This window comes from Opisthocomus hoazin, chromosome 4 (genome assembly GCF_030867145.1).
Source record: "Opisthocomus hoazin isolate bOpiHoa1 chromosome 4, bOpiHoa1.hap1, whole genome shotgun sequence".
In the NCBI taxonomy this organism is placed as follows: Eukaryota; Metazoa; Chordata; class Aves; order Opisthocomiformes; family Opisthocomidae; genus Opisthocomus; species Opisthocomus hoazin.
Genome location: NC_134417.1, coordinates 82,155,719 through 82,179,686, shown reverse-complemented (window position 1 = coordinate 82,179,686; position 23,968 = coordinate 82,155,719). Strand labels below are relative to the sequence as shown.

Below are 23,968 nucleotides of genomic sequence, written 5' to 3'. Positions count from 1 at the left end.
TGCTTGCCCGACCTTCTAGAAAAGCATTCAAAGCCTGGTCTCACACAAAGCACTTTCAAGACACCCAAGGACTTCAATATAAATAGTCACAGAAATTCGTTTTCGTCTCCTGTTGAATGACATCTTAGTAACCAAAAGTCAATTTTATCAGTGTCTACTGTATACACCCTGATATCAGAGGAGTGCTGGCTTCTGACTGTTGGGATTAAGAAAGGTAAAGGGCAAAATTCTTTGGCGAATCATCACAGCTTCTCTGCCATGGTTACTCCTGCTGTAACCAAGGGTTGCTTTTTCCATCACATAAACATAAGCACCAGCATCAAATACCCAAAAGCTCTTTCTGTGAAGTCCTGAAGTTCACATACACCGTTTTCACCTGAGAGCAGAACAAACTCTACAATGCGGGAAAGGTAGGAGAAGAAAAATTAACAACTTGAGAATTTAGGACAGGTATCATATTCTTGCATCTATCAAGCAAAACTCAGACACGAGGAAAATAAGGAGGGATAATTCATAGACATAAACACATCCCAGCTCTCCTCTCGAGTAATAAGAAACGTCACCTGAGCTCAGCCTCTGTGTACCGAAAATGCTGTGAATGGCAGGGTTTGACATGCAGTGAGAACTAGAACGCTTTGAGTACCGTTAGGCTTGAATACACTATAACCAGATATATCAGTGAAATAGTATTTTTTGTCACCTTTAAGCAAAGACATCCCATTTGCTCTGACAGTCATTGACAAACAACAACAACAGCTCCATCTCACTTCTCTCAACCTGCTTCCTCAAGCCCTACAAGGTGGATTGCTCTGAGTTAAGGGGTGAACAATGGTGTGGGCCATTGAGTAACAATGCAAAAAAGGCATCACATAAAGGAGATTACTGCTTAAATATAATTATAGAATTATTAAAATGCAGGTTCCAGATGGAAATTGCTGTAACGATTATTTTACGCAGACCTTCAGAGTATACTCAGAGGAAGCAGAGCATTGACATGACAGGCTGCAAGGCTGTTATTACGTAAAAGGTCAAAGTTTCTCTCAGATTATGTCTACTCTGTGAGTCATTGACTTTTATAGACTGAGGTGTTTAGAATAAAGTCTCAGGAAATTTACAGCAGCATAATGTTCTGGCTATAGTCTGTAGCCTCATTTTAAAAGAAAATATAGCTCATTAAGTATAATATTCAGACTACATCACATATTATTGTTTTTCATTTGAATGGCACCATAAATGTGCACTTGGCTTAGAGCTTGGTTTGAAAGATAGTAACCCTGCCGTGAAAAATTTACACCTTAAGGACTTACTCCTTGAAACACCTACTCAAGTGAGTAACCCAACTGCAAGTCTGACAGATATCAAAGGACTTCTCATATAAGTAAGGACTTCAAGGCTCAGTTCCTACATCTTTCGGAGTCACTGAAGGACAGCGTACAGTCGTGATGAAAAGGAGTGGGGTGGGGTTGTATGAGTTTTTCCTTGTTGCTGCTTTTGAACCTGTCAGTCACAGCATCCTGCCTTCCCGTAGGTTTCCTAGCTTTGCTCCTTTAAATCCTTCTTGTCTGGCTCATTCTTTTCTCCTCTAAGCACCACACTCCTAGGATCTTATCTCCATTTTCTTCACATCATTTTCTTTACATCCTTTCATGGCTTAGCCTGTTTCTTCATATCTCCTACGTTCTTATTCATGAGCTCCTTCCATCTACACAACTCAGCTTCTCATTTTACTGCTCTGAAATCTCCACCTGAAGGTCTCACTGCTTAAACTTGGCATGCTCAGCCTGGAAAAATTCTGAATACCAAGTACTAAATATAAGCGACTAACACATCTTTTTCCTTCTTCAGTAAACAAGGTTTTTGAGAAATACAAATGAAAAATTACGTGGGGACTGAAGAAACACGTTCCTAATCCAAAATGCAGTGCTTTTTCTGCCACATGTATGTGCATCACCTCAAAAAGTTTCCTAAGAAGTGTTATCTATATAGTGGTTATTTTCACCATTCAGAACAGACAAAAAAAATGCTGATTTTATGACTAAAGCTGAAAACAATAAATTAAAAAAAATAAAATAATGAAATGAACATTCTTTACTCAGCACTTAGTAGGTCGGTTTTCAGCAAAAACTAACTCAGTTTTGCGCGTGTCTGAAGCTGAATCTCTCTGTGCACTACTGGGCAGTTTTAAGGGAGTGTAAGTGTGCATCAGACTCAGCCACTGCAGTGCAAATGATTTGGCTGGATTTTCACAATCAATTTTCTTAGTATTAAAGTGGTAAAGCAGTTTAAGTAGATTTGTGCAAATGAACCTTGGCAATTATTCTGAATAGCTTAATGTACCGAAAATCAAATGATTTGCAATCTTGTGTGGTTACAGTTATAACCATTACACGTTCTCCTTTCTCTCCTTCACTCTCCTTTTTTAACCAGCAAAGAATATATTACTTAGGTACTGGAAGCAAGAAAAGAGAATTCAGACTAAATTGTACCTATTTAAGAGTGTGAACACAGCCTACAGCTTATTGGTCTTAGAATAACTCCACTGCCAGAGTAATTTTTCCTTCTTATTTAATGATGTGCCACTGATATAAAAGAATTAAGGATGTCGTTTTACACATTTTTCTTTATTCTTACTTTAAAAGCTCAACCAACAATTATGCATTTGCATAATTCAATTAGAGATTTAAAAAAATGTCTGCTTGGCAAGACAATCACCTGCCCCTTAAACATTATGTGCCAAGCATCTCCAATCTCCACTGATTAACAATAGCATATTCCAAATTTATAGGGCCTATTACAAGCCATCTGAAGAGCAGCCACTGTGCCAAATCTCCCTTACTCCCTCTCCAGGGAATCCCTTCTCAGATGCTCTTTTCACATCCGGTAAACAATGCTTTATGTCTTTTGCACGGATAGCAGATAATTACCATATGGTTAAAAACATGCTTGCTTCATTCACTTTCCCACTGTAAACTTCCTTCATTATGACATCTAAGGAGCATCTAGGGAGGTAAAGTCTATAATTTAGCCCTCTATAGGCTCAGTGGTTTAAAAGGTCAGTCTCTGTTACAATAAAGTTAGAGGCAAGCATAAGCGACTTTGCAAGAAATAATTTTTTTTTATTCCAGGAGGGCTGAAGAGAGCAACTGTTGCAGGTGCAGGAGTGAGAGTCTGCCACATATTGCACTGAGCACCAGTATATTTTCTTCTCACATCCAGTTACAAACACACGCTTAGGAATAATGTAGCAGGAGAACAGCTAACCAAGATTTGGGAAGCAGCTAAAAGTGGCCTCTTTCTTGGTTCTCTTGCTGTTTCCCTGCCTTGCTGTTCATGGCATAGTAGGGGGCTATGTCTGGGGAAAGGAAACTGGACCAAGTCTTTGAGCGGTGACTATGTGAGAACATGACCTTTCCACCCTGCCTGCCAGCACCGTGGGGAGAAGGACTCGCCCACCTCGTGCACATAATGCAACAGACAAGAGCTGAATTCCAAAAGCGCTATGAAAACCAGATTCCCAGAGATCTGTCACAGTCTCGGGGAGCCTCAGAGGCTGCGTTCCTGTGGAGCAGCTTTACAGAAAAGCTAATTATGATTTCTCCCAAGCTGAATGATCGATTTCATCAGGCTCCCTCTCTATTGTGGTTGCTTAATCTGTGCTCTGAACTGAAAGGCTGGTTGGCAAATGCGATGGTACTTTTGACCTCTCCAAGATTAATTCTTTGCGACCTGGCTATTTACTTAGGAGTGCAGGCAACAGACAAGCCCATAGGGGAGAGAAAGAGCTTCAAATTTCTTGCATCCTTTTGGTATGACTTCTATCACTTTATATTCCACTGCTCCTGGAACACAAAACCCTCAAGGACAAGGAGGGGAGAAGGGGATCCTGATTCCTGTTGAATTTTATGCCCTGATCCTTCTAAGCAGCATTTTTTAACTTTCAGCCCCCAAATTTATTTGAAATGTAATTTCATTTTATCTTTAATTATCTTTTTCTGCAAATCATATCCTCATTATTGGTTGAGGTGGGAAAAAAGTTTTCATGTACCCTCTAACTGGTAAGTACGAAACTTTAATAAACTTGACATTACTAAAGACCTGATCCCAGTCATCTCCATTTTATGCTTTATCGCAGGCCTAGTGACACCACTGAAAATAGGTGATGATTTTGAACGATTTTATTTCAGCTGTTTAGATGATCACTTTTCCTACCACTTCTGCTTCACTCCTTTTCTTTTCCTTCCTTATAGATTACCACTTCATACTCCAACAAAGCAGAACAGCCTTCTAAGAAGAAACAGACAACAAGATCAAGGGCTATAAAGAGATACTCAGCATCTCATGTGAATAGCCAGAAGATTTTGAATTTGGGTTACAACTCCCTCACAGTATTCAAGCTACCCAAAGAGGATAGGATCTCACCTGTGCCTGGGTAAATGGGGATCTGTTAAATTAAATAAGCACAGAAGTAGTAGAAATAAGAAAAGAAGCCAGAAGATTAGAATAGCAGAATTTATACCTATAAGAGAGAGGCCAAGGCAAGTCAACGTCCATAATGTCAAATGCTGAGCAAGCAAAAGGGCAAAGACAGTGACAAACTGGAGCAGTCAGAGCAGTTCAGCTGCTGCAAAGGTGAGTCCAGTGATAACACTGACTAATAGTTACTAATGTATTTCAAAGACAGAAATGAGAATGACAATTCACCTGTTATGGACATGTCATCCATGACTGGAAATTGCCCTCTGCAACGGACATGTTGTCAGCATTTCATCTGCTCCTATTGCTTAGCCTGGGGAGGGGGCATGCAAGAGCAAGAAAGGATGGTCAGGGAGCTGATTCAGTAGCCTGGAAAGGAAAAGAAACAGATTTTTGAATGAAGAAAACTAAAATCTGGTATCCATCTGTATGGCCTGTAGGTTAAAGCAACACAGTACAGTAACTGAGAGTGAACTCCCTAGGATGTCCCTGTACGTGTCAAGAGGGCTCCAACATTTCATAAGCCCTTTCACCAGCCTTCTCCTTTTCCATGTGCCTTTGTCACGGCTTTCTCCTTCAAGTTAGACGGGCTTTCCAAAACTCTTCCATTGGTCACAGGGTAAGAACAGAGGACACTGAGGGCTCATGTCCTATACAAATTGTTGTAAGTGGTGCTCAGATATATTTCTGGGTCCTTTGTTATCTCCTGCTTTATCAACAAATTCATGACTTAAAATCCCAAATGAGCACTTTCCTAAGGGCAGGACCTATGTTACTGGTGCTTGATGAAGAAGACTCTGTTTATCCTATTCAGTAATTTGAACATTCTTTTTTTCTAAGCAGAACATTTATTGTACACCTAAGTGAACTTATGCTGCCATTTATAGACTTAAAAAGGAAGAGATTTTCTCCTGAAAACACAAAGCAGACTGTTTAAACAGCATTAGAGAGCAATTTGGGCAGCTGGCGCCCATCTTATTTGTTTTATAGATAAGTCACCTTTCATATGAAAAAAGAACACCTGTGGTTTTATCTACACAGAGCAAGTAAAACAAATAGCAGTACAGTATTAGAACTGACTGCTTGCTGATTTACTTAAGAAATTATCTTCATACTTTATTATTATTATTTATATTGCAGTATAATGCAGGAATCCTGTCTTGATAGGCATTAAATAGCACAAAACAGAAAAGACACACTTGTCCCTGAGGTCTTGTGCAGTCAGACCACAGCTGTCGTGCCCACAGAGAGAATCACAGAATCACAGAATGGTAGGGGTTGGAAGGGACCTCTGTGGGTCATCTAGTCCAACCCTCCTGCTGAAGCAGGGTCACCTACAGCAGGCTGCACAGGACCTTGTCCAGGCGGGTCTTGAATATCTCCAGAGAAGGAGACTCCACAACGTCCCTGGGCAGCCTGTTCCAGTGCTCCGTCACCCTCAGAGGGAAGAAGTTCTTCCTCATGTTCAGACGGAACTTCCTGTGCCTCAGTTTGTGCCCATTGCCCCTTGTCCTGTCACTGGGCACCACTGAAAAGAGCTTGGCCCCATCCTCCTGACACCCACCCTTCAGATATTTATAAGCATTTATTAGGTCCCCTCGCAGCCTTCTCTTCTTCAGGCTGAACAAGCCCAGCTCCCTCAGCCTCTCCTCGTAGGGCAGATGTTCCAGTCCCCTCATCATCTTTGTAGCCCTCCGCTGGACTCTCTCCAGTAGCTTGTCTTGTCTCCAGACTTGTTAGAGAAGCTGGAAATTTGTGCCTGGGGAAGCTTTTGCTTCTCCAGAGCAGGTGAGAGGGGTAAAAGGACAGGATTAACTTCTAAACGCATGACAATTTTGCTGCATATCCTGGCAGAAAACCGGACCAGGAAAATCTCCCACTTTCGAACTTATCTGGCCATCAGTTACATCCAAGAGGCCAGACTTTATAGGAAAAACATTCTTCACATTATTTAATAAAAGGCCTCTTGATGGGATAAGATCACAGTAATGGACTGTTGCAATTAAGTACAGGTCTCCTGCTGCAACAGAAAAGGCAAATGTGAAACAATGACATTTACTTCAAAGCAGAAGACACTGAACGTTTAGCTATATGTTCTTTCTTTAGCCTTATAATATATGACTAACATAAATGGAGGTATCAAATGGGTGTTGGCACAATCATTTGACATGGGCTATTACACCATTGTTAGCCTGTGATGATTTTGAGAGGGCTCAGAGAAGAGTCTCAGCATTTGCTTTAGGCAGACAAGGCTCTGCTGAATTATACAAGCAGTGCTACAGCACACTTCTTTTAGCAATAAATCTGTTTCTTACTGCTCAGCTCCCCCCAAATATTCCCTCCCATTCTCAGTGCCCACCACATGCAACCCAACCCTTCCACTCTGTGCAGAGCGTTCTGCCTCTTGGCAGTGACTCACTCTCAGCATGTCAGATGAGCACCTTAATGCTCCCCACAGAAGCCTATTAACCACATCTGCCCAGCTCTTCCTTCATTTGTCCTTTCCTTTCCCCACGGACCCTTATGACGAAATCAGTGCAAACTCATGTGTCTGCATACAGCTGTTGCCCTTCTTTTTCATACCCTTTCACCAACATGTATCCTCCATCATCCAGGGCCTCCTCTGATTTGAATGGCCTATCACTACTTAAGAACAGCAATAGATAACACTGGTGGTCAGGCTGCTCTGAGGCTCATTTTTGGTGGTGGGATTAAATATATAGATAGAAAATCATTCTGCCTTTGAGCCAGTGATCTGGTACCAGCAGGTTCCATGGATGATGGAGGTGTAACATGTAACCTGGTGAATCTGGCAAAGAACTGTCCCAGATGACGTGGCGCTATGTAATACTGTTTGGGTGGCTGATGGGCAATACGGATAGAGAAAGTAAGTAGGAAAGGAGAAGAAAATTTATCCCAACCCATAAACTGGTTAGTGATGACCAGGCTGACAGGTTTTGTAAGCCTGAATCACGTCTGAATTAAGTGTGCAGAGAACTGACTCATATTTTATTTAATTTCCAAATGAAAACCACAAGAAGTTTTTTTCACCTGCTGAGCGCACACATCCAGAATGCGTCAGATCTAAGGGACAAGCTTCACGGTAACTGGTAACTTTTTTAGGTACAGATATCAACTCTAAGTTCTTCAAGTCTTAATTTCGTTTATTTATTTACTTACTGTTTTCTGAGCTTTCCACAGAAGCTAGCTTCAGTTTTTATTGAATATGGCAAGAAGGGGTAGACAACAAAATTTTGAACCAGCAGAACAGCCCATATTGTCTCAAAATCATTAGATTTTGCAGTTTATATACCTACTAAAATATTTCTATTTAATGAATACTTTCTGCATGACGATAATACTTTAAATTATTAAGGCCTAACAGAGTTCTTTAAATAATTGATTTAAGGGTGTATTAGACACAGCCAGGCCCAAAAGATACACACGTATGAAAAATTATATGAGGCCTTTGACAACAGTGAAATTAAATTAATAGTAAAATTGGATGGAGTTAATCAGTTGAGTAAAATGATGGGAAGGTTGCATAAGAGAGTTGAATTGAAGGAGTTGTGCAGTAATCAGTTTCTGCAGTGCAGCTGCTACACGTTTGTGTAATAACAGAGTTGATGAGCAGCTAATTTGTACGAAACTGGAAGCAAGTTAAATGTTGTCTGGATTATAACTAGAGTCTGCAGCTAATGCACAAAGCATCTCCATTTGTTTCCTGCTACACACTGGAATTTCTCAAAGCTATTGATGATCGGTTTGGCAGAGCAGTATGTGGCCATAACGACACAGTAAGGGAAAACTCAGACTACATAGCCTTTCTCCAAGCATTGCACCTTTCCTATGGCTTCTCCAAAAAAAGCAGAAGGTGAGCTTCCAACACTGCGATGAACCTGCCCAGTCCTGCTCGCCTTTCTCCATTAGGCGGGGCAGCCACGCTGCCTGCAGCAGCGCGAGCAGCTGAGTAAATTCATCAAGGCATCGAAAGATGCCGTTCTTTGCTTTAATTTGACGCTGCTTTTCTGGGGCTTCATGCAGCGATACCTGCAGCACACTGGCCAGCTTGCAGCCCAGAGAACAGCTGCTTTTTTATCATTTATTGTGATGAGGGGCTTTTGCATTCACCTCGTCGACGCGCTATGTCCCACATTTGACGCGGTGGATGCTAGCCCAGTGCCACGGCTGTCACTGCAGCACAGACAGGCTCCAGTTAGCTTTAAACTAGTTATCGCAGGTGGCAGCACAGGTCTTTGGAGCAGAACAGAGTTCAGACAAAAAGAAAAAAAGAAAAAAAAAGGAAAAAAACAGGAAAAAAATAAAATAATAATAATAAAAAAGCGTAGACCAGCCCATATTCGAGGCTGTGTTAGAGCATTGTGTTACCAGGGCTGCGCTGCCACAAATACTCAAAAAAACCTCCAAACAACTTGTCTTGGATACATCTATATAAGCTGTAGGTGCCATGGGAAAAAACGATGCAGACATAACCTTAGCTTGGATGGAGTACAGTGAAGAGCTTGTTTTCTCAGCTAAAAACATACAGATTTGACAACAGCAACTTTTTTTACAAATATGGCAATATCTGTAAGTGTTCAGTTTAAAACTTTTGAAATTCTGTGCTACTGTTACAAATGGCAAATATACATTTTATTCTCCACGCCATGTTTTGTTCCTGTCAGTATCAATACCACTGTTTCTTGACAGGACAGAAACACATTCTTCCAGATTTTCAATTCACCGTAAATGTCAAAATGTGTTCTTTGCAAAGAAAAGACATTTTCCTCCAAAATTCGAAAGTTTAAATGGGCTAAAAGTAATTATGATGCATGATTTAGCAGTAATAGCCAACAAATGCAGTTCCAGGCTTTCTAGTACTGCAGCATAAGAAATGCTATGCTATTGAATAGAAAAGGTTAAAAAAATGTTTAATTGGATGCACAAGGGCTCTACGCACTTGAGCTAACAATGTGTGTGTCCATAGCCCCCAGTCCAACACAGCTTGTTAGAAATGTACATATTTTAATTCATCAGTGTCCCATTTATTTTAACAGGACTGTGCATGTGGTTAGGTAAGAATGAAGCACATTATGGCACCTATGGATGCATGTATGCTGCCTGTCTGCTGCTCAACTGCCTGCATCTGATCTAAGCTTTTTGACAGCAACAAAATGCTCATTCCAGTCACACACATTTTTTTAAACTAATGTCAAGGTAAGGGGGACCTGTAATCAGCAATGGAAACAGGCAGAGCAGCCAGGTTACAAGGATAATTGGGTACCGGGCCATGTACAGGGGATCATGCCCCCCAGCACTGTGAGCTGTGGACTCTGAGCTGCTCTTGCTCCACAGGAAAGTGACTGCTGCGGGCCTTGTTGGTTGGTTGGACTGTAAAACTCTGGAGCTGATATAAAAAGACAAATAGATGTATTTGTTTTCCTCACGCACTATGTTGTGGTATTAAATCATGAGAGCAGTAAATTTAGAAGTAAATAGGGTTTTGCCTATGAGTATATGCAAACCTAGTACGTGGTAGAATAATAGCAATTAATAGTAAAACATAGTAAAATAGCAAAGTAAAAAAAAAAAGTTTAAATCTCCTCATAGGAAAATTAAGAGAGTCAGAGCCTCTTCTTGAAAATCACAGGTAACTGCAGCACTGATGTAAGTCACAGCAATCTACTGACTCCACTGGACTTAATTTTCCTCTGTGACCCCATCAGTTCCTCCCTTAAAACCTCATGGCCCCAAAGAACAATGTGGCAGAAGCAGTTGTCTTCACTGCCCGTGAAACCCAGTGAAGCTTGGGTCTGACACTGCGGCTGAAGGATGGAGCTGCTTTGGGCTGGGGTGTCCCACAGCTCCCAGCAGATGCTGGTGCATGGGGAGACCTCCTCATCCTCCACCTGGGTTTCCGTAGTGGCATCTGGGGCACCACGGAGGGGAATAAGGATGCCCCCCGACAGCAGGTCTCACAGAGCACGTATCTCAGCGCAAACCTGAAGAGCCCCCATGTGCTGGTTTCAGCGTGCAGGCAAAGGAGAAGCGTCCAGAATTTGGACACTATTTCTTATTTCTGTTTGTGCCGCACATGCAGGATTTGCAATACGCTGAACAAATGTTCTGCTGGTAAATAAAGAATCAAACACTTAATTATAGATGTTATTCTTATCATTATAACTTTATCAACAGTAATATATAGGAAAAGTCTCGATCTCGCAAACTATTGCACGCTACCTACCTTTCAGTCAACCCATTGGCTTAATGAAGACAATGTATGTATTAAATTACACATATTCAAAAGGATTGGATGAATTCATGCCCACCAATGCTACAGAACACAGCTGTTCAGGTACCACTTCAGGCTCTGGAGCTCCCATAACCTCCTTGCTTTAAACATACAGGAGGGGAAGTTTTCCTACGTAGCTTGTCCTGTGCTTAGCCCCTTCCCAAGCTGCTGCTGATTGCTGCTGGACGCAGGAGGCTGGACGGCTCCCAGCGCGGAGCTAGCACAGCAAGTCTTACCTGATCAGGGCTACGGGATCTCAAGCTCCACTCCTGGAATCAATGGCCAAATTCTCATTTCAGCCAAGAAATGAGCAAATAAATTATCTTCATTGATATTCAGCGTGATAGGATGGATAGGTTGGAAAGTTGGGCATAGAGGAACCTGAGGCAAATGCAGGGTCCTGCACCTGGGGAGGAACAACCCCATGCACCAGTACAGGCTTGGGGTGGACCTGCTGGAGAGCAGCTCTGCGGAGAGGGACCTGGGTGTCCTGGTGGACGACAGGTTAACCATGAGCGAGCAGTGTGCCCTGGCTGCCAAGAAAGCCAATGGGATCCTGGGGTGCATCAAGAAGAGTGTGGACAGCAGGACGAGGGAGGTTCTCCTTCACCTCTACACTGCCCTGGTGAGGCCTCATCTGGAGTACTGTGTCCAGTTCTGGGCTCCCCACTTCAAGAAAGATGAAAAGCTACTGGAGAGAGTCCAGCGGAGGGCTACAAAGATGATGAGGGGACTGGAACATCTCCCCTACGAGGAGAGGCTGAGGGAGCTGGGCTTGTTCAGCCTGAAGAAGAGAAGGCTGCGAGGGGACCTAATAAATGCTTATAAATATCTGAAGGGTGGGTGTCAGGAGGATGGGGCCAAGCTCTTTTCAGTGGTGCCCAGTGACAGGACAAGGGGCAATGGGCACAAACTGAGGCACAGGAAGTTCCATCTGAACATGAGGAAGAACTTCTTCCCTCTGAGGGTGACGGAGCACTGGAACAGGCTGCCCAGGGACGTTGTGGAGTCTCCTTCTCTGGAGATATTCAAGATCCGCCTGGACAAGGTCCTGTGCAGCCTGCTGTAGGTGACCCTGCTTCGGCAGGAGGGTTGGACTAGATGACCCACAGAGGTCCCTTCCAACCCCTGCTATTCTGTGATTCTGTGATTCTGTGATTTTGCAGCTAAAGGTGTTTAGCGGTGCTGACCCTTCTGATTTCCACCTATTTGAACACAGACCCACAATTCTAATTGTGTAAGAAAGTTTTAATATTGACAGCTCAGATTTTTTTTTTTCCAAATTAAATGAAATCCATTTGTTTCTTGTATCATCATCTCTAGTCAATTATGAATATTTATTGCAAGATGTCAGGCAGTAATGATCACTGGGTAACTACAGACAGGTAGGCATATGGTCCCAATAATCCAAGATCTGTATCCACATAAAAATGTCTTTGCTTTGGTTCAGCCTCAAGGCTTACACATTCCCTTGAACTAAAATATCTACTCTGTTATTTACTGCATTACTTAAAAAAAACTGCTTTCCTATATTTAGAGAGCCTCATAAATGGCATACTTTGTTGTGCAATGTACTAGCTTGTGTGCCGAATCATACATCAGAACGCTTTACCAGATGTCAGAATTTAAAGCAGATCTCGGCTCTTTCTTCTTTGGGAGACAGAATGAAAACTGGCAGCTCAAGCCACTGCAAGCTGAACTACTACTTTTTCTGATTCATTTCATTGTAACTGCAGCAACCTGTTGATTATAAAACCTCAATACAGTTATCTGGGCTAAGATCTTCTGGGTTTTGATCCTCTCTCCCAAGTTTTTTTTAAACATTATTTCCAAAACAGAACCTTCATGGCCCCCTGTTCTTTAAGGAGGATACAGCAAGTCTAGAAGTTCAGATCTCACAAGGTCTCATACAAACCCACCTGGGGTCAGTGGGAGTTAAACACTGAATTTAAAAACTAAAGTATGCAATGACAATTCATCTCTATCATGACACCAGGTTCATCTGTGTAACCACAGATGTCTGGAGGAACGACAAGAAGCAGCAAATGACTGACTGCTAAAGGAACAGACCTCATTATCCAATCTCTATACGGATGAGCGTAAATACACACTTAAAATACTGTTTTCTAACCCTACGTATTTGCAACTTAGGAGTTGTGCGTGCAGCACAGGCAGAAGCGCATCATGCCACACGAGGTGCAGACAGTGCTGCTCAAACAAGCACAGACCACAGGGAATTCATCTGTGAGCTGCCTACCTGGAGTAAATTGCACTGTTAGTATACTACTTTACGTATCATCCAAGACCATAATATGTAAGCTGTACACTGACTGGTACCTCCATGGTATAAAATGAAACGCATGTCCTTGAAATGATAATATAACTTGGGTTTTGGGGAATGGCTCACTTACCAAGCTGAGAGTCTGGATTAAGAAAAGTCAGTCGAATTATCTGTTTCTTAGAAACAAAGACCAAAATAGAAAATGTGTGTGTGTGTGTGTGTGTAAAATAAAACAATTCCTTCAGAAGTGAGAACAAACACTAGGGACTTAACTTCCAAAACTAAATTTAAAGAATTTTTAAAACAGAATGTTATAATGAGGGGTAAAATTAAAATTATTGACTTAAACGATTGTCAAATAAATTAAAATACCTTCTACAATACCACTAATCAGGTCTAATGCACTCTTGCTGCTCCAGAGACTTTGCTTTTTCATCTGTTTTACAAAATTATCTACTCACCTTCTAGTTCATCCAAAATTTTGCCATCGCCCAGCACGTGAAACCTCACTTCTGCTTCCCATGTTACCTAATATCATGTACACATATTACCTTGAATTATCTCTTAGGTCAGCCACTGATGACTGCTACTCAGGACTTCTGCTAAAACAAAACTACCTGGAGGAAATATTGCCACTCATTCTTTTAGACATCTGCCTGTGGCTTTCTGTGTTTCATAGGAAATGACAGAAAAGTGGTTTCATTGGCTTCCTCACCATTCAGACACGCTCAGTCTCGCAGTGTGGATGACCTGAACTGAATTTAGCACCGTGTGAGAACCACAGAGGGCCTTGTAGTTTCCCACTTTCTAGAGTACGACCTACTGAAATAACTCATCTCTCCCGCTTTCTGTTAATTATAAGGCTTCCAATTGCTACTACAGTATTTTGCTTGAGGACAAAGAAGAGATATCCTTAGCTCAGCATGCAATGGGGAATTTGTTTGACTTTGGCAAATGTAAAAGGATGGGAATTTTTCTATCTTGGTTTAGGAAAAAATTTGGCAAAGACCAAGGTGTGCCGTGTCTGTATGGGCTCAGAGTGAATCTAAGGCATATCCTAAAACAGTCTTTAGAGGTCAAGAATGTAAAATACCTAAAAGCTCCTCATGTCCTTTGCCTCTTTTGTTAGAGGATTTTATTATGGCTGATGTGTTTTTTTTCCCTTTTTTTGTTGAGGATGGAGTGGCTTAAGAAAGGGAGGGAATGAAGGGACGAAGCAGACACCATCAGCAGAAAATCATCCCATGTCCCGCAGCCATTCCAGGCTACAAGAAGGGACAAGGCACAGCCCGCACAGAGCTTGTGACCTGAGAGGGGGACCGGTCACAAGACCCTGGAAAGAGTCTAAGACAAATACACTAAATACTAATAGCTCCCCAAATGCTGTAATGATGGATCCAGCACAAGCAATGCATTTTGACATGAACCAGCTTGAGGTGCGTATTTTAAATTGTTCTCTTTCAAGTATTATTAAGAAATTGTTGAGAAAAAGACAGTGGCTTAAGGTGCAGGATATGAAGGAAATTTGTGTGCTCTTTTTGTGTGAAGCTGAACAAGTTTTTCACCCTTTCTGAAGAGTTTTGAAAGCTTTTTCTCTTTCAGGAAAGATATGAAAGAATAGCCTACACCTTAAACAAAAGCTGAAAAGCAAATAAAAAGAATCCCAATTCCTTCTCTTCTCATTCTTGACTTTCCAATGTGCTGTATGAAAAATATTAAAGTAATAGTTTATTAACTATAAGAATAATTGCAATATTATTAAAAACTGCAGAAAGCAAAAAAAATACAATGGGATTTCTGTGTGCGCACGTGTATATATGTTCAGATACTCCTTTGATTTGCTTCGATAAATGGTCTTGTGCTAATCACAGCAGACAGAATAACATTCTCCTTATCTTTATTTTATAATAACCACCCAGCGTTCTTTGTGCCACTAATCATCCCCTCAGGCAGGCACCTGGCTACCAAAATGAATAGCAGCTAAACCACCAAGTTTGTCACAGCTAAAGCAGAACCACACAAGCCAGAGCCAGATCGTTGTAGTCTCAAATACCTAATAACTTCTCTGAAAGTCAAATGGGAATTATGACAGGATTGAATAAAGCCCATCGTTAGCATCTCCTGAGTGTTGATCCGAAGCTAAAGAAGTACCCGAGATATTTTTTTTTCATGTTTCAGTTCATTTGTACTTTAGTTATGGTGCAAACGGGAATCTTAAAACCAGGTTGTTAGTTGATGTTATTTACTGAATTCTATAGGTACATTCCAATGACTTTAAGGCTTTAATTTCTGTTTCTTTACCCATTCATCTTTTTATAACTTCTTTTCTGATATTCTGTTCCAGTAATGCTTAACCAGCCATTAGGTTTTATTAGTAAAGCTAAAATGAATGATACTAACGTGAACAGCTTAAAACCTACATTGACCTACTTTTATTACATGAAGGAGAACGGGCCTTACAGGTCTGTTAGGCTGTCCAATCTACTCTTCTGCTTAAAATTACTGATATTTCCTTACCATGATCTATATATACAGGTTATGCTTAACTCTGTTTGAAAGCAACACAAATGTAATACACAGTGTGTTCTTATTCACCCTGTTCTGAATTACCAGCAATTCAAGAAATAGCCAAAATTGGTGGTTTCAAAAATTGGAAAAAGAAAGAAAAAATGGGGCAAAGGTGTAGATCACCAGCGTAACATAATTAAATGCTACCTATGAAGCCAGTATGATCCAATGGCATTTTTTAAGACAATGAATTATCCTCAGGCATTTTTCTGCTCAGGTAATTTTGCATGTTTGTCCTCTTCCTTGCTCTGTCCAATTTAAAGGTCCAATCCTGACTGAACTGCTGAGCATTCCTCTCTAGCACTGGTTTTAGCAGAACAGAAATTCCCTTTGCACCTCATTAAGGTTTGCCAAGCATCACAGAATTAGGCCAAATGATTAATTGCTGTCAGGCAAGATCAAATGTCAAAGAGGTAGCCTTTTAAATTTCACCTGCAGATTACACGCTCAGCTTCCTCAATGCCTAGAAATAAAACTTCATGCCATTCAGTACCATTGCTATTACTTTTACAATAGTAACCAGGAGGTCCCAAACCATGTCATTTCAGACATAATTTAGTGGTCTCTAAAGGGCTCGCAGCACAGAGAGATTATAAATAATAATGATGAATGTATTCTGTCTGTTCCCGTGGACCCCATGCAGAGGGGAGCCAAGTGGACTGCCACAGTCACAAAGACGATGGCAGCAGAGCCAAAAATCAAATTCAGGGCTCCTGAATTTAACATCATCTTTCTAACGAACTTTGCAAGCCAACACACACACATGCAACTACCCAACTGGAACTCCTACAATTCTCAAGAAGAAATCTAACAGCAAAATGACAAAGACTTGTTCTGAAAAACCTGCCCTAAAAAATTCAGTCTGGGGTAACAAGGAAAATTAACACTCACCACCTCCAGCTATATGCCCTGAAAAAAAACAGTCAAGCTAGTATTCACAGATGATTAGCTTCTAATAGTTCTGGCCTCGAAGCAGCAGCTCACATGCCTAATATTATAGGGAAGGAGGAAAGCAGAAACTTATCAATCACTCAACAAAGAGGCTTGTCAAGTAGTGGACATTTTTCTTTTGTAGCATTTTCTTCTCAGTAGCCGCCCACTTACAGCCTATCAGGAGATATCTCAGGTGTCCATCAGAAAATTTTTCTGCGCTCTCTCCACTGTTAGTGCTTGAGCAATTGTCAAGTGCTCATTTGGGAGTAGGACTGGGGGGGAAGAGGAACAGGGAGAAATGTGCTCATTTCATTGTGATATTGCCCTATCTCCCTGCTTTCTATCAGCCTGCAAATATTTACATCAGACCTGCTGACTTTCTGCATCTTTTAGGATTTTTTGTAATTAATTCAGTCTCTATTCTCCTCATTTCCATACTTTTCAAATGTCATTTCATCTCTTTTGATCTGCTTCCGTTTCTTTTCTCCCTTCTCTCTCTTTGCTTTCATGCTCTTTCTGAATTTTGAAATGGATTTTATTGGTTGATAGAGGCATTTGAAATGCTTTCAGAAGCTGGGCCTTGGAAACACAGGATAGCAGCTTGCTTAATCACATTTCTCACCTGGAACCTGTATAATAAGGGAGATACATAGGGTGTGAGGCTTCAACCTTACTAGTGAAGATGAGCTAATGGACCTTGGCCAGCCTTAATTAGAGTTTCTAAGCTAAACCTGTTCCTCCTCTGGCCATGAGTGTGTCAGCCTATCAGTTTTATAACACCTGTCAACCTCCTCTGACTAGTTTATCTTCGTATTTCCTATTTTGCATCTTGACACGGCACCAAGAGAGTTGTTTCCCTGCAGCAAATGGGTCCCTTGCTCTGCAGGCAGAACAAAAAAGTGCCGCCTCTCCAGGGCACCTGTCGCTCCCCCAGGAGAGGCATGTGCAGCATGAACCACTGCACCCCTGACTCCCTCCACCTTCAGGATATGGCAGTCTGGCACTTAAAAATATATATTTATATACGTATCTGCCACAAAAAAAAGCCCCAAAAGCCGCCCAAACTATTACCTCAATAAATCTGTTGCTGATGTGCTGGCACCCAACATGAATTGCCTTGCCTGCCAAAGAGGGTAGAGCAAAACAACTTGTTTTCCTGTTTCAAACTAGTTTAGGAAGGCTTACCAATTGTGTCTGTGCTTCCGGGTGGAAAGCTTCCAACCAGCTGTGCAACATGTAAATCAAAATGTGCCTTCTTAATAACAAAGGCTTGTTTGGATCAGGATGGGCTGATAAATTGCTTTCTGCCTGAGGATAAAGAAAACTGGGCTTTAGGTATGTAAAAATGGTAAATATTTCTCTTCTGCTTTTGTTCTTTCCCAGCCAAAAGCATCTTAAGAGAACCATATGTTTCCCTGCCACAGAAAGAAAAAAAGCTAGGGTTACCAGGCTCCCTGTGCTTATTCATCCGATTTTGCCTTGAGTTAAATGTTGGAGAACCATCCCCATTTGGGAAGGTTTTAGTCCTGCCACTGGCTACGATAAAGGCTGCTGTTTCTATCCACTGCTCCGCTTGTTTGTCTTTGGGTTTTTTATTTCAGCTAGACTTGGAAAAGAAATTACACCATTCCGGTGCAAGATGGAAAACTACACCATTCCGGTGGAGTACTGTGTCCAGTTCTGGGCTCCCCAGTTCAAGAAAGATGAAGAGCTACTGGAGAGAGTCCAGCGGAGGGCTACAAGGATGGTGAGGGGACTGGAACATCTCCCCTACGAGGAGAGGTTGAGGGAACTGGGCTTGTTCAGCCTGAAGAAGAGAAGGCTGCGAGGGGACCTTATAAATGCCTACAAATATCTGCAGGGTGGGTGTCAGGAGGATGGGGCCAAGCTCTTTTCAGTGGTGCCCAGTGACAGGACAAGGGGCAATGGGCACAAACTGAGGCACAGGAAGTTCCGTCTGAACATGAGGAAGAACTTCTTCCCTCTGAGGGTGACGGAGCACTGGAACAGGCTGCCCAGGGAGGTTGTGGAGTCTCCTTCTCTGGAGATATTCAAGACCCGCCTGGACGCGGTCCTGTGCAGCCTACTGTAGGTGACCCTGCTTTGGCAGGGGGGTTGGACTAGATGACCCACAGAGGTCCCTTCCAACCCCTACTATTCTGTGATTCTGTGAAGATGAATGGGATTTCCTCATCTTAGTTTATTATATCTATTCCTCTCCACTAAAGAAGACAGAAGAGTCCCACTCATCCTCCTGCCCTCCCCTCGCCCTCAGAAAAAGTGGCAATTGTACCATTAAGCCTTGAGTGTTTTACACATGCAAACACAAACACAATGCTTACAGGAAAGATCTTCCCTATCCATATGTTCATCTCCTTCCCTTTACCTAAACCAGACGATTACCTCAGCAGCTCAGCTGTGTTATTGAGACATTTCAGTGTGAAATTTGTTTTTCCTCACTGAACTTTAAGCGGAATTTCAAGTGCCAAGTCTCCAAAGCCAAGTGGGGCTATTAAGAGATAATTACTAATTATGCTAATTTGAGAAGTTGTGCTATTTCTTTCCCTGGTCATTTTATCTGCAGCTCTCCTGAGAGAACAGTCCCCATTCAATGTTAATAACTTTTCCAGGCTAAGCATTCAATGGAGGACAGTGTGTCCTAAACCCAGGAATATTTTACAGTTAATCTAGATATGTGGCTGTAAATTAGAAAGAGAAGCAAGTTGCACTAAAGCTAATGACTTATGTTATTAATTTTTTGCAGTAGCAGAAATATCTGATTCCTCTTCATTTATATATTGATACAGCCTTTTGCTGATGGTTTTATTTTAAATGAAAGAGTCCTCAGTGACTTGAAACATTCAGTACACCAGTAATATTTCTCAGTGATCATTTTCTAATCCTACGTATTGTAAGCTCCCATAATGACAGATTAAAAGAAAGAACAGATTTGATTTGCATTTTCTAAATGTCTCATTTATTTTTGCCTTATTTATGTAAAGGTATGAAAGGTGTCTTTCCCAAGTTCTATACACCGCTTTTTTTTTTTTCTTGTCTTTCAAGACAGTGGTTATTGGGTTGATCATGTTAGTCTGTCGAGTACGCTGACAGAATAAGAGACTTTATTAATTTTTTAAATAAAATAATGACTTTAGTTTTAATTTGATGTATAATTCCATCCCTGTTCTGTGGAAAATCATAGATATTTTACATCTTTCATATCTGTAATTTGTCTGTGGAGCAGCAGTACCCAGAGCCTTCTTGGCCTGGCTTGCCTTCTGCACATGGAGGTGCTGAGGCAGCCCTCCTGCTGCACTACGTGTGGATAAAACCTGGTTTCTCTGCTCCTCGGAACGGGTCTCCCAGGTAAGAGCATGATGGCCGCAGACGAGGTCCAACGGCAGAGATAGGTCCGTTAGGAGACCGTGGGTACTCTGATGTGACCACCAGGTGTCCCACCGAACGCACAGCCTGCACGCCTCAGAGCAGCTCCTGGGACCATGGGCTGCAGGGCCACTCTCTCCGTTTGTCAGTCTGCCATGAACTCCACTGATATTCAACAGAGGACATCCAAAAGCAGACAAAGAACACGGCCACAAGCGTGGGCATGCAGGTGTCCCTCCGAATGGACAGCCTGCACACCTGAGAGCAGCTCCTGGGACCATGGGCTGCAGGGCCACCCGCTCCGTTTGTCAGTCTGCCATGAACTCCACGGATATCCAGCAGAGGACATCTGAAAGCAGACGAAGAACACAGCCACAAGTGTGCACCTGCAGCCAGGGAAGGCAGGGACTGGCACGCACACGCGGGGCTGCCTTCACCCGCAGTCAGCACTAATGGGAACAGTGGCTGCCTTTCCAGAGTAAATAAACTCCCGTCCTCCTTGGAGTTCATCATCTAGCTTGATAGCTCGCTAAATTGCGTACCAGCAGGGTTTTTTAACGAGCGGAGTCCCACTGAACTCCCTGCCTCACAGTCACCAGCACTGGTCCAGCTCTCTCCAGGCCCCCATCCTCAGCAGTGCTGGTGGGGGTCACGCAGCTGCGTCGCCGCAGCCCCCAGCCACGGCTCCCACACCTCGCCAGCTTGCTCGGCCACCGCCTCCTCCCAGGCTGCTGCGGTGGGCTCAAGCCCCAGCCCCGAACGCTTCCCGCTGCCACCCGACGGCATCGTCTGGAGCGTCCTCTGAAGGCCAGGCACTGCCCTCGCTGTACGTCAGGGCTCCCACGAGGGAACTTCTGGCAGAGTTCACCCCCGGGAACACAGGCTGCGGGTGCTCCAGCGGGCAAGAGATGTCGGGGCATGTGCTGCTGGATCTGGCCTCACGCCGACCACCGGAGCAGCTTCAGGTGCTCTGGGTGACCACAGCTGTGGTACTGCAGGGAACACGGGACATCCAAAATATTCTGCAGGAACAGGGCCTATGTTCTGACTTTTTTTTTTGCAGTTTGCAGCACCTAGATGCAAAGTTACCAAGCAAAGCTCCCCTCCACGCAACCACAACAAAAATGAGGACTGAGTGACAACCAAGGATAAAGGTTTGTACTTTGATTTTTCACTATTTTTAAACCATGTACAGGCCTAAAACCAGTGGGTGCGTTCTTCTAAAAGGCAAAGAATGTAAATATTCAAAATCATGGGTAGCACCTATTTCTGGAAAATGTAACAGGCAGCCATCAGACTCCAGTTCAGTACTCCCAATGTAGGAGTGGGAGGACTGTGTTCACATGAGACACGAATTAGGGCCTAAAAATATGTCCTAGTAATAAAGGAAAAGATAATTTTAAGTTTCGGCATTGCCCGTTTCAGAATACAGCTCCCTCCAGTGGAAATCTGTTTTGTAAGAGTGCGAACCTGCCCCCAGGCCCCAGCCAGACGCCAGGTGAGACACACGTCTTCCTTGCTGCTGGGGCTGGGGGGACCAAGTGGCCACTGCGCTCCCACCGTGCCACCAGCACACGCAGAGGAGACATGGCTGTGTGACTGCTCATCTGCCAGTACACCTCGCACAGGCTCACGCGAGCGCATCCAGCAGAACTGGCTGCTACTGGGACTGCCCTGTGACCCCTCCATTTCAGCAGCTCACTAGCGCAGGCCGAACTGAAGTCGCTGACCTGGGCCTGGACAGACACACACAGAGTTCCTGGACTTCTTCATAGAAGAGACTTTCTGGCCATCCTCAATGGAAAGCACGTGAAGAAGGCAATGTGGGCGAGTGTCTCGCGGGTGAGTCTTACGTCAGCTCTCTTTCTGGTGGACAGATTGTAATAGGTGGGGTCTTGCATCCTCCCTAAGCCCCACCAACTCCTGAGACGCTGCATATTCTAAAGTTGTCCCAAAATTCAACCTAACCAAGCTGCATCAGGGTCAGCTGCTCCCTGATGATACATCGCTGTGCAAGGACAGCAGCTAAGGGGACCAGCCAACTTAACAGAGCTGAGAAGAGAGCAATGCATCTGAGGACACGAGGCTGTAAGTGAATAAACATCTGCGAGAGAGGAGAGCTCTTAAAAAAACAAACACAAAAAAGAGGTAGTCAGGAGAGCAAGACGCCATATCTCCCGAAAGGCCTGCTGGAATATTTCAAATTAGTTCTTCCTGGAGAAAGAAATGAGCGCTAGAGACTATTTCAAAATGCTCCATGGGCTCCGTTGGTCACATCACAGTCACACTTGTTCTGCACACTCTGGGAAACCAGCAGAGTGGAATCACAGCCCCAGAAACTGCTTCACATTGCTAATTCTAGCTGAAATGAAGTTTTCTGCACATGTTATTTCTTATTCATGTTTGAAATTATTTTTTAATCTAGCAACTACAAAGGTCATGGATAATCACACAGAGTTGTGAAAGAAATAAAAAAAAATCCGTTAAAGAGACAGCTGTTTTATTTCCTCTTGTATTTATGTAACAAAGATGTTTATAACTATACTATTTTACAATATTATTCCAAAACCTGTAGTAACCCTATTGAGAAGCTTTTAGAGCTCTCATGGATTTTGAACCGCTGAGACTGCATGAATAACAGAAATGCATAGCTGCGAGAGACCCCAGCAGCCGGCAGGCACTGTCAGACCTCTAACTGATTTAAGAAACTACATATGCGACAGCCTGAATTACCCTGCTTTGGACCAGTTCAGGCCCAGTAGAACAGGATCCTTTGGATGGATAAGTCCACATGGGTATCAGCTGCAGCAGAAAGGAGAAACAAGCAATTTCTGCAAAAATTATGTGATATTAGAGAGAGTCAGTTCCTTCTGGAGAAATAAATCCTCTCTGTACTGCTAGCTGGTGGCTAGGACAGTAGGTGGGACCAGCAAAGAAATATTTGTCACTCTTCCATGTGTCCTAAGAAATGTACGTCATCTTGGCAAAATTTCTCTGTGATTCCACCATCCCCTCAGGCTGTATGTCAGGGAGGGGGAAGAGAAAGTTTGCCATCCCACGGTTTCCAGATGGAAACAGGTAATGGCAAATGGGTACTTGATCCCCCTTCAAACCCTCAAAATCTCGATCCCAACTATAACAAAAAACGTGCACAGCAAGTGCAAGAGAGAAAAATGCTTCCAGCACATGCTCTGAGCAAACAGGCTTTGCGCAGGAATCTTGAGAAGGAATTCAGGGAAGCTCAGACCTGAACTTCTGAAGGAGGATGGTCCTTCCACTGCCACCAGCAGTGGGTACAGCTGCAGGTCCACTAATGTGAACTTCTGAAAATGACAGATTTTGGTATCCTACAATTGGATGAAAACGTTGGATTTATTTACTTCTCATAAATACACAAATACACATATATTTCTATCCTGCATCTTTGCAAAGGAAATTTTGAAAACATAAATTGATAAAAGTTCTGCAAAAGAAACAATTCATCTATCATTATCTTTTCCCAGCCACAGTTTCTTTAAGTTGATTTTTGAAAAAAATGGACATTTGAGGTCCCAAGTTCTGCGAAAGAACGCGAGTTGTGGACTCCTTGACTTTCACTATTTCCCCGCAGCCCATCTCCATGGCTTTATTTTCAGGCTAAGAGCTCAGATAATGCAGGGTGTAACATTTCACCCTTAAAAAAACCCAATTCTAATAAAGAACAAACAATAATCATGATGGGTACAAGATGCAAAGAGATGAATTACAAGGCAGATGTTCAATCTTGTCTTTTCAGCTGAGATTATAAATGGTCTGAGCCTAAGAGAAAAATTCAGAGCCTGAAACTGAAGGTTTGCTAATTAATCAGTTGTAACGGCATAGGGGATTAGAAAACATGATTAAAACACACTGAAAACAAGAAAGACAAAGGAGGACAGTGAAGGGAGTATGGAAACAGCTCTGCCAACAGAGAAACATCTCTACACAAGCTTGTGAAAATGACGCAGCTCATAAAAAGTCTGTGCTTAAGAATTAAAAGCCGACTACAACAACAAAAA

General features: G+C 42.7%; 1 protein-coding gene across 2 annotated transcripts in view; it reads right to left on the bottom strand.

Annotated features, from left to right (window-relative positions):
* ADARB2 (adenosine deaminase RNA specific B2 (inactive)) overlaps positions 1-23,968 on the bottom strand; it is a 328,225-nt gene that overhangs the window by 290,569 nt on the left and 13,688 nt on the right. Inside the window, exon 1 of one of the 2 annotated variants that reach the window (XM_075419721.1) lies at positions 4,702-4,751. The exons of the other annotated variant lie outside the window; for it this stretch is intronic. Within the exon in view, the coding sequence (XP_075275836.1) occupies positions 4,702-4,723 (22 nt within the window). The 5' untranslated portion in view covers positions 4,724-4,751. Of the gene's footprint in view, positions 1-4,701; positions 4,752-23,968 lie in introns of those variants that run through there. 2 annotated transcript variants of the gene reach the window in all.